Raw genomic sequence first — 11693 nt, 5'->3', positions numbered from 1 at the left:
GGGGGGGGGGGTAGAGGAAGTTACAACAACAGATTTATGCATGAACAATGTTCAACACTCCATCTGCATATAATACAGAACATTTCCTTATGAAGTATGAATAACCTGAGAATTTTCAGTTCATTAGGTACAGAAGCAAAATGTATCTTCTTCGTAATAGTATCTGCTTCTGTTACAATGAGTCACAGTCGTCTACTCATTCATAAGAATTCTAAATATTTTGGAGTATATTCAAACATATGGATCCAGTGATCCACTATTAGATTATTTGTTATGTTTACATGCATCTGTGATTGACAGATGATGCTTTTAGGACCAAAGTTGTTTTGGCTGCCAATCATCTCTGGCTGTGCATGTCAGTGTGGTTATTTCATATTTACTGAGATAAATTATTCATAATAATTTGAATAATATCCATCTCCATATCTTTTGTTTGATAGATTGTTTCAAAAAGGCTTGGTATAAATTATTCATAATAATTTGAATAATATCCATCTCCATATCTTTTGTTTGATAGATTGTTTCAAAAAGGCTTGGCTATTGTAGGGAAGGATTATTATTGTCATGTGCTATGGGACAAATACATGGTATTTGAATTCTCCCAGCAGAAGTGGGACGTTCTTGCTAAAGTTTATGCTCAGGCTCTACGCTTCCCTACACAGAAACTAAAGAAATATTATAAAATGTATGACTTCCTTTGCTTTCTATTTCTCATGTTGACATCCATATTGGTTAATGATTTTTGTTTGTTTGTACTTGCATGACATGTGTGTTATTTTCTATCTTGATAATGGTAGTGAATGGGAAGCATGCTTCAATAGCTGAATCTTTTGTATAGAGCTGTCGTCACCCCTTTAATTTTGTATTAATTGTGTATTTAATGAAACTGCATTTCCCTCTCAAGACAGAAGTACCTTCTTTCCCCCCATTTGCTTGATGTTGGAGTTTTGCACAGTGTCTGACTTTTACATTTACCTATCAGAAGAAAAACCAATAAAACTGGAGGGTTATTGTAATCTAAATGCTATAGTTATATGAAAAGAAATTATTGTGCTCGATTTTGCTGATAGATTTTTGACATCAAGTTCAAAAGTGAAAAGTGTGGGGAGTTACACTTAAATGATGGGAGAGTGGGAGGCTGAAGATTTCTTTGTTTGTGTGTGTGTGTGTCTAAAAGATCTCTAAGAGTAAAGTAATAAAATATTCATGTTGCTAGTTTTTCATATTGTCAACTGAAACTAACTTATACTAACCTTGTATATTAATGCTTTTGATTGCTTTTATAGTGTTATACATAAATAAAGTTCCACCTGAACTCTTGATTGGTTATATGTTCATATTTATGCATTTAACTTCCAATGCAGTATGCTTAACTCCCTGTTGTCACCTTAGTTTTTGTCATGACTCGTTGAAATATTGTGCCATACATTTTCCAGCTTTAAGGACCTTGTAAGCATTTTGGAGGAGGAGATTCGATCTCTGAACAATGGAAACCTTGAAGTGCAAGCAGAAGAGTTGTATAATGGAGCATCTGCACTATCTGACAAAGAAATTTCTCAGGTTGTCAATGACCTCTGGGATCCTTGTGATATATCTGTGAGGTGTAAAGCATTACATAGATATAAATTTATTGGTGATCAGCTGTATCAGAAAGCATGCCAGCTGGATGAAAAAATAAAAAGCTTCGAATCAAATATCCAAAGGCGTTATTTTCATATAACTCCTATAGACGATGATCAACTAAACAACTGGCATCGGTATCTTGACTTTATTGAAAAGCAAGAGGATTTTGATTGGGTAGGCTTTCTTTTTCATCAAGGTTTATTCAAATATCTGTTTGGTCATAGTTCAGAGTTCAATGTACGTTGTGTGCAGGCACTGAAACTTTATGAGAGATGCTTGATATCATGCGCTAATTACCCTGAATTCTGGATGCGCTATGTGGACTTCATGGAGGCTCAGGGGGGACGAGAGTTGGCATTGCTTGCTATAGAGCGGGCAAAAACAGTATTTCTAAATGTAAGGTTCTATTATTTATGCATAAATAATTCTGAGTACTTATTCTAATATTCACTTTAATGGCATATTAACATCAGTCACTTCATTTGTTATATATTCTACTGTTGCTTGATTGGTCTTATTATGCTTTTAATAAGTATATGCTCGTTCTTGCTAAACCAAAAATGTATCCATCAGTTGCATGTTAAATTGTTAATATATTAAATCATTGAATTTTGGTTTGTTTATTATGAGCCATACTCTATAGTGGGAGAGAAATCAGCCAGTTGGGGTTGTGAATTGAAAATGATTAAAGACTTTGACATATTTTAATATGTATTAGCAGAATGTTCCAGGGATCCATCTTTTCTCTGCCAGATTCAGCGAACAAATACGGGATTTAGCTGGTGCTCGTGCATCCTTTTCTAATTATGATTCAGGCTGTGATATCTATTTCATTGAAAGTGTTGTAAAACAAGCAAACATGGAAAAGCGCCTGGTATGTCTCAAGTTCTTTGAATTTCCCTCAATCTGGAAAAGGTTTCTCACTAATGAGTAATGAGTTACGGTGACTTATAGCCTACTGAAATTTTCAGGGAAATGATGAAGCAGCTTGCGAGATTTATGAGAAAGCACTTAGATGGGCAATGCCAGATAAGGAGAAACAGCATTTTCTTCCAAAGCTATACATCCATTATTATCGGCTTAAACACATGGTATGCAATATGAGTATACCCAACATTGCAGCATAAAAAAGTGGTGATTAAATAGTTTTACTTAAACCAGTTAACCAGAACTGTAATTTCTCCTCCCATCATTAAGAAAATTCTTCTTCTCTGTCTGCCTGTCTGTCTATCTCTGTTTACCGGCCCATTTGTGATGTTGTTTCTACTGAATATTCAACCTGGTATAAACTATTCCTGTCCTAGCCCTTTCATGATATTTGTTTCTTGGGTTGATTTGAATAAATATCAACCTGACTTTCAATGTGAAAAACATTCAGTTTTTGAAAATTAGTTTGAGATTAAGAAGCCACGTAAAAGTGCTACATGAATCGAGAATTAAAATTCCAAAATTTTAATAGAATATATTGTAAAAATGTGGTCGAAGTTAGATTTCATTGACCATCATCAAATGAAATGTTATAATAGGAATGTGATGGAGGGAGTGCAACTCAAAACCAATACAATGAACTACTCTCTGATTCACAACTATTTATTTGTTACCAGATAGGCATGTTAAAAATAAACTTAAAAGACTGGTTTTCCAGCTTGAAATTTATTTTTAGACAGACTATTTAGAACAGAGAAACTTTGAATAATAGGCCTTTTTTAGTTTTGATTCATGTTTGTTTTATTTGTATGACCATATTGCTATTGGAACTCTGATGATTTTATGGGTTTTCCTGGGTAATTTGCTCTCCTTGTCCTCTTTGATTTCTACTTCTACTTTTTGATGCATCATTGAACTTTCAATATTAGCTGCCACCTTTTTTCCATACATTTCCACTTAAGTGTTATGCCTCATTTGATCTATGTATTAATTGATGGCTACTATAGTAATTTCAAGGGAAAGAATTTGCTAAAATGGACCATACTAAAAGTAGTCAGTTTAAATTCATACACAGATATTGTAGAAAGACCTTTCAGGAATTCCTTAACATTATGAGATACTTGAAACAGTATATACAGCTGTATTTGTTCTCAACCGCCAGATCGGAGGAGAGACTAGTTAAAAAAGCTACACAATCTAATTGATTTAGCTAGGAGAAGAAAATGCACATAATCTACAATATTCCAATATGCATCTGCTGACAGAAATGATTTGAGATCTTACTTTTGTTAGCTTCCTATACAGTGGATAGCTCAAAAAAAAAAAATCTTTGCAAAATTATTGAGACATTACTGTATCTTATTAAGCTTAGTGGAAGGGTTTGCTGTTTATTTCTGAATTGCAACCATGAAACTGTCACTGGGAAGGCAGATAAATATATCGACATTCATTTAAGTGACACTAAATCTTTTAAGGTAATCAACAGTGTGCCTATCACTTGTGTGTCATGTGTGTGTGTCTTTATAGTTTATATTGGTAGTACTAATTTTATGTGTCAATTCCAACATGCCTTCTTGATACTTTATTTTGCATCCACTAGTTGTTCTGAAACTTTCTTAACTGCCTTCTATTTGCCTCCAGCTCACAGGTGGCGCAGACACTTCTAGAGATGTATTAATAGAAGGAATAAAACAGGTACCTGACAGCAGACTTCTTTACGAGGTATGTTTTTATGGTGTTATGGATGAGTTATTTAGAGAACAGTTCTATTGTATGAAAGGCAAACTAGTGTGCTGGGGTTAAAATTTCAGCTACATGATTATACCTTTTACGGTTATCATAGATTCATAGTTTTAAGGTGGACTCATACTTTAGTATTCTTATTTATTTGGGGTGACAAGGGAAACCCGCAACCACTATTCGAGGATGTGTACTGCGTAAACCCTGCCGTGACCCTAGCCGGCAAAGGATCACAAGAAGGTAAACTAGCCTAGGTTATCCATAGCTGGCTGGCTCAAACCAAGAGGGCTGGGATTCAAACTCGTGACCTTGTGGTTACAAGTTTGTATCCTTAGCCATCTTGGTTGGGGTTACCCCCGTATTCTTATTTGTTTGATTTTTACAATGAAAGTGTCAAACATGATTGAGGCCTTGGTTTTAGGAAATTTTGAGGGCTTGCTTTCATAGTTCGGTTTCTTTTCATTGTTTATGTTTATTGCTGATAGGCAAAGAAAGATCTTTGTTTATTTATTTGGATACATCTGAGGGGGTTGGGAATCAAACTTGTGATCTCTACCTAAAGTCTCCCTTCGACTTATGTCAAAGTTTTGCCAAAGTAGGATCTTTTTAAGGATGTATTCTGTTGAGAGTATGCCATCATAAGAAAAGCTTTTAAAATATAACCATTTCAAAACCTCTTGTTATGGAACCCCGAGGCCTGCAAAACAATTCATGAATTTTACTTTTGCAGGAACTGATTAGACATGCAATGATGCATGGTGGAGCTAAACAACTGAGCATCATAGACTCAATTATAACCACTGCAATCTCTCCATCATTGGATGGACCCCAAGGTTTGGATATAAAAGATAGAGAGTATATATCAACTTTATTTTTGGAGGTTAGAGTTTTCTCTCAAAGTTTGCTTTCTTTTTTGTTTTGCACCAATTGCAGTTTTTGGATGTCTTCGGTTTTCTTTTCTTTTTATGTCTTTACTTTGGAAGGCGAGGAGAGAAAATTTTCTTCATTCTTGGAGTATCATAATAGTATGATTTTCTGGAGGACTATTAACCAATAGCCTGGCCACGAAACCAAATATATATAGAAGAATAAACTTTAGAAACTGATAATATGATGCAGTTACTCATCAATAGTTTTGCTGAAAACACTATTTCAACATTTGACTTATAAATTCTCATACTTGTTCCTTTTTGGGGGGTTGTGTAATTTAGCATTTGGTTTTCCAGAAAATTAACCATCAATCAACTGTTGCAGTTTGTTGATCTTTGCGGAACAGTCCACGATGTAAAGAAGGCATGGAATCTTCACATCAAATTGTTTCCCCAGCTCATAAGGGTCAATCCATTATATAAATACCCCACATCAAAAGAAAGACAAAGCAACTCCCCTGTCCTGCTTAATCTGCCATCTAAAAATCAGAGTTCCGGTGATCTAATCTGGCAGCCAGAGCAGGAGAAGTTACCTTCGCTTCCACTGGTAGATGATAAACAGCCCAGCAATGTATCTGCAGAGCAAATCCCGACACTGGATGATGACGACGTTGCAAATAAAAAGTTGCAGCAACTATCTCCAAAGGTTTCTGTCGACTTTGATGATGAATCAAAAACTGATGCATCGAAACAAATGGAATTAGTTGATGGATTGGATCAGCGACCTAAAGAAGATTGTCCTCAACAAATGGACTGGACGTCTATCTCTGAACGTCAATCCAAAGAAGATGCATCGACATCGAGCCTGCTTGAGCAAGAACAGCCATCGGGACCAAATGTGCCTCCAGAAATCTCTGAGGAAGAAGCTAGGTCAACGAATATTTTATGTCCGCAGGAACTTGAGCTCGAAAAGCAACTGGAATCAGTTTCTTTGGAGAAAATTTCCCCAGATTCTCAACAAGAAGTACCCGAGGGTCAAGTTCTTGTGGCCTCCGATCATCATGGCAGTGAAGAAGTTCCCTCAACTAGCAATTGCAGATCAGCGGAAGGTCACCTTAATGCTGGCCATGGTCGTTCTTTTGTTACCCTAGCTCAGAATGAAGCAGATGAAAATAAATCAGCCGCTGATTCTGCCCAGAGTTGGGATTTCACGGCAGCTAGCCATCAAAATTCTACAGCAACACAGCATCCGAGTTCAAGAGTAACTTCAAGTAGGGCAGAAAATCAATGTGAAACTAAAGACATGGCAACACCTGCTAGAAGCGGAAGTTCAGAATTCACCCATAATCCTGCACTACAGGATCAGCAACTGCATCCACAGCAAGTTGGTTTAGGACCACAGGACTCGACTTTCGAAATCCATCCTATACAGACACAGAATAGTCAAGGTGATCCCGAACTCCCACTAGTTCCAGAGAAGTCTGGTCAAGGAAACATTCAACCTCGGGAAAGTGCTGCTCAGGAGGATATATCAGTTAAACATGGCTTGGAAAACCAACCACAAATGTTTTCCTCACCTGTTTCTTCCGCACAAGGAAATACCGCAGAAAACGCAATGCAAACTAGCCAACAGGTTGGGCACGCACACCATGGCCAAGCGTTTGATCAGATGTGGCAATATCATTCTCAGCAGCAGTACCAACTTCTGCAGCAACAGTATCAGCAGTATCAACAGCAGTTTCTGCAAATGCAGCAGTCCTACCCCCATCAACAACCGTATTTAAATCAACAAACCTATCAGCAGCAAGTGCCGATTTTCCAACAGCAACAACAGCTTCAGTCGCTTCCATATCAACATCAGCAGTTTCAACAACAGATACCGTATCTACAGCAAATGCAGCAACAATATCATCAGCAGCAATATCAACAGATGGTCCAATCAATGCAGCCGTATAATCAATCACCGGCACTTGCTTACCAGTACCAAATGAATCAACAAGGATATGAGCAAGTTTTGCAGCAATACCAACTAAATCAGCAAACATCACATACTTTGCAGCAACAACAAGAACAAGGAGGATATCCCCAGGTTCAGCAACATCAAGAACAGCACCAGCATTTGCAGGAGCAAGTAGATCAGGTGAGCATCAATATCTGCTCAAAATCTTGATCATTTAACGTAACATAGAACAGAAGTCCGCATCAGCACATGCTTGTTGTCTTGAATATATTTATATGATAATTGTTCTCTAGTACCGATTAGGAGTATCCACCTCTAGCTCCAATTTTCCGTAAATCTCAGAAGTCCATGTGCCTTGTTTGGCCCAACAAGAGCTTCTTGATAAAGAGTCCTTTTTAAATGTCTCAAATTGTTTTTTTCTAACCTTTTTGAATAAGTGGGGTTTTGCCTCTCCTTTTAGTGTTTGACACAGATTATGCCTTTTGAAGTATAGATAAGCTCTAAATTAAGTCGGGCCAAACAAGTAATGTATTGTGCATGATAAAAGCTAAAACCTTTTAAGAAATTGGAGATTGTTTATTTCTTGATTGTGTTTATTGTGTGTATTTTGAGACTGACTTGTTATAATGCAGGGCCAACAGATTGTACAACATGGTACCACATCTCTTGAATCCCAACCTGAACGAGTTTCAACGCAATCAAAGACTGCCGAAGAGGGGTCTAGACATCCTAAATCTGCACAGGGCAGCCTCTAGCTCATCGAATCTTATCTTTGCTGTACTTCAGGAACATCATAATCTTGCTGCTTATACAGCTTAAAAGCATGCTTCCTTGATCTATGAGAACGATGCATACTAATGGGGAATGAACTTGTTCTGCTCAGAAATCGGGCAAGTTCACCCTCAAATCACTTGGAAGAAGGAAGTTGGTGAGTTATAAATCTCAATGAAATGAAATTCACTCTTTTGAGTGTATAAATGTTCTCACTGTCTAATCTTAGTAAAAAAACTTCGGTTAATCGACCGGTTAACTGAAAAAAAAACTTCAGTGTGGTTAATTCGGTAATAAAAAGTTTGGTTTGGTTAACGGTTAAAGCTTTAAATTTTTTGGTTAATTTTGTTCAGTTAATTGAATGTACACCTCTAATTGTTGACTTTTAGGCTGTGTGGCAGTGAGGAGGGGCTGGTGGTGGGTAAAATATAACTCTTCCTTCTTTAATCTTAAATTTTATACGAAAAATTTAATCAACATTTGATATTTTATTTTATTTTATTTTTTTTATTTTTTTATTTTTTTTGAAGGTAAATGTAGCTATTCCATTAATTCATAACATAAAACGTTCACGTCAATGATCAATGAAATGGTAAACCATTCCTTACCGTCAGACATAGAAACAACTTTTCTAACTATGCTATAGAAAACTTGAATCGCAGACTGTTTTATAACTATGAAGCTATATTTCTTCAGGGAGCTTAAAGCTTCATCAAAGATCTGGGTCTTCTTCATCATTCTTTTTTGTTCGCCCAGGATAAGATCAACACTTGTCGAAACCAAACTAAACGATTTATGCTAATGAAAATGAAAAGCTCGTGAAAGTAACGAGAGGGAAAAAGCTTGTGAAACTAACGAGAGGAAAACACAAAAATAGAGAAAATAAAAAGTGGGTAAAGTCAAAGTAGGGTTGGGAGTTCAAGACTACCAACACAAACCCGAATACCTACCTACTATTATTTTATTCAAAGGGAGAGTAAACGGAAGAAGAAGATCTGTGGCGGTGGTCGGAGGCGGACGGAGCTGCGACGGTGGTCGGGGCGGAAGAAGAGCGAGAGCAAACATAGAAGGTGACCAAAACCGCTGGCTCAAAGCTCCATCAGAGCTCCGGCCGGAGGCCGGCGGTGGAAGCCGAAGTTGAGCAGCAGAGAAAGGCGTTTGATTTTAGAGAGAAAAGGGAGGCAGCATTAGGGTTTTTCATTTGATATTTTATTTTTAAGATTTGAATTTAAATATGCTCAAGTTAGAATCTTTTTTTTTTTTAAATTCTTTTTAACTTGCAAGTCTTTGGTATCTTAGGTTTATAATAATAACACTAGCCGTATTGCATGGACTAAATCAAGGTTTTACTAAGAGGGTGTTTGGTGCATGGATTTTGGGAATCAAAGTCATTGTTATTGTTTGGTTGGCAGGTTTGTAGAACACTATTATGTGATTTGATTATCTCTTAATTAAAAAAATTCATTCTCTAATAAAATAAAAGTTTCATTTCATTATTCTCCCTCCCAATTGGTAATTTGATTTTTAAGTTTGGATTAATGTTTTTTTTTTTTTGGGTTCATATTGGTGCTTTGGATGTTTTTATATTAGAATAAGGATGTGTTTGATTCGCACATGGGAATCAAAATCGGAATGAGTATCAAATACTTGGTGATGCACTGATGGTAAATGGGTTTTGATAAAAATATTTTGCATGTTTGGTAGTAGGGTGGAATGAGAATGATTATTAATAGTTGGGGACTTGGGGAAATAGGTGAATGAAACCTTTATTTTATTAGGAAATGAGTTTTGCAATTAAGGGGTAATCAAAACCTATAATATTGTTCTAAAAACCTATTAACAAACAATAACAATGACTTTAATACCTACGTAGTATTTCTCATAGTTAAACCTGTTAATCAAACGCACTCTAAATTGTCTTAATTTTTTGTTCTTGTATTTTTAAAACCTTTTTTTCTCTTTTAAAAAAAAAAAACTTTATTTCTATTATAGGATCATACATAACTAAACAACGGTAATCATTCTTTCTAATTCTATTCTACTAATAAACATGTAAAATACTTTCACCAAAACTCATTATATTATTACTGATTTTTGTTCCGATTTTGATGCAAACTAAACACACCCTAAATCTTAGGAGAGCAGCCGCCACGAAACCAGGGAATAATTTACGTTAATTATGTTCTATGATCAAATTAGTGATGTTTTATTTTTTATATCATTCGGCCATATTTGATATTTTCCTCACAAAATTTAGGGAATTTCATAGGCGTTGACTTTGCAATCCTCTCAATCTTATCACAACAATTATCCACATCACAATAAATTTTAAAAATTATTTTAGCATGTTTTTGTTAGGCTAGGAAGAGGTCAATAGTCCCATACTCACTTATTTTTGACTAATTCTTTCTAAAATTTTGTTATCATGATTATACTTATCTTTATGAGCTCAGAAATTTGAACTCGAGCTAAGTTTTTCCCTTCAAATAAGAGTGAAATTTTGTACTCTCATTGCGGTGAAGATGTATGAAATTTATATTTTGCCAAAGACATACATCGGGAATTATTCCTTCTAAACTACAACTGTTAAATTTGTATTTTAATTTTCTTCAAAATTGAAAAAAAAAAACTTATTCATTAAAAAATATAATAAACACCTTCCAACCAGTGACGTTTCGGTTATGAAATTCTATTTAATCGGCTGGCCACTTGACAAGATTTCATTTGACATTTTTAGTACAATTTTGAAGTGTTGAAAATTTTGATGTATTTTGACCTTTTATTATTATTATTATTATTATAATAAATGTATGAGGTAATTGTACATTTGGTGTACTTTGACAGTTTGATTTGTCAGATTCAGATGTAAAATAATGAACGGGCAGCAAAAGTTGGAAAATTCAGAATCTGAGCCAACAACAACAATAGGGCATTCATATGGATCAGAGCTGTATATTTTCCTTCTTAATTTAAGCTGATCAATTATAAATAACTTAAATTAATTTATTTTTAGTCCTTATTATCTGCTAGAATCACGAGACATATTTTATCTATAATGTATATTAAATAGACACTATTTTGGCCTTTTCAAAAAAAAAAGAAAAAAAAAGGATATTCATCATGTGCAAAAAGTCGTCTATCTCCTTCAATATATATCTGTGCCAATGAGATGAATCTTGTGAGAACCTTTCCTGGCTGCGGCTGAGTTGTAAGTTAGCTTTGCTTTCATTAAATATTCAAATATCCAAATTATTTAATTGGTACTTTACTGTTTTACCCTACTAATGCTTATCCCCATTTGTTGATAGCAACTTGTGCCAATAAATATCCATTGCCATTTTGGTCAATTCCTCTTTCCCACATCATCAAATTCCTTAAAAATTTTGCATTCTTAAATTACTTGTGATTATTAAAATCTATTCATACTTTCCTAGCCAATAATTATATAAAAAGTGTTCCACATTTATATAGAATTTATTAATTGTGGTGCAAATTGGTTAGCAATGTATTATAATCTATAATCACGTACTTTACCTAATTTATAAACTTTTGAAAGTCTCAAAGGAGATTAGACCAATAATATATATATATATATATATATATATATATATATATATAATAGAGTTAGATCATATGAGATCACTTGTTTAGGTAAGATCGTGAGATCAGATCTTGTGCATCCATCTAATAATTTAATGATTTAGATTGATTGATTTAAGATGCTAAGTTGAAGTGTGTGCGAACGGTAATAAAATGTGTGCGAATGGTGATTAAGTGTGTGCAGACCGGTGATTAAATGTGTA

The 11693-nt window shown here is 35.0% G+C and overlaps 1 protein-coding gene across 3 annotated transcripts in view; it reads left to right on the top strand.

Annotated features, from left to right (window-relative positions):
- LOC116025949 overlaps window positions 1–8213 on the top strand; it is a 12872-nt gene extending 4659 nt beyond the window's left edge. For 2 of the 3 annotated variants that reach the window (XM_031267366.1, XM_031267356.1), the window contains 9 exons: window positions 518–685; window positions 1437–1797; window positions 1876–2019; window positions 2345–2497; window positions 2595–2714; window positions 4192–4272; window positions 5021–5170; window positions 5545–7299; window positions 7752–8213. In XM_031267366.1, the coding sequence (XP_031123226.1) occupies window positions 518–685; window positions 1437–1797; window positions 1876–2019; window positions 2345–2497; window positions 2595–2714; window positions 4192–4272; window positions 5021–5170; window positions 5545–7299; window positions 7752–7874 (3055 nt within the window). In that variant the 3' untranslated portion in view covers window positions 7875–8213. The remainder of the gene's footprint in view (window positions 1–517; window positions 686–1436; window positions 1798–1875; window positions 2020–2344; window positions 2498–2594; window positions 2715–4191; window positions 4273–5020; window positions 5171–5544; window positions 7300–7751) is intronic. The other variant, XM_031267374.1, reaches the window with a different exon arrangement.
- The last annotated feature ends 3480 nt before the right edge of the window (window positions 8214–11693 follow it).

This window comes from Ipomoea triloba, chromosome 1 (genome assembly GCF_003576645.1).
Source record: "Ipomoea triloba cultivar NCNSP0323 chromosome 1, ASM357664v1".
In the NCBI taxonomy this organism is placed as follows: Eukaryota; Viridiplantae; Streptophyta; class Magnoliopsida; order Solanales; family Convolvulaceae; genus Ipomoea; species Ipomoea triloba.
Note: the sequence above shows the minus strand (reverse complement) of the source record. Positions and strands in the feature narration are given on the sequence as shown.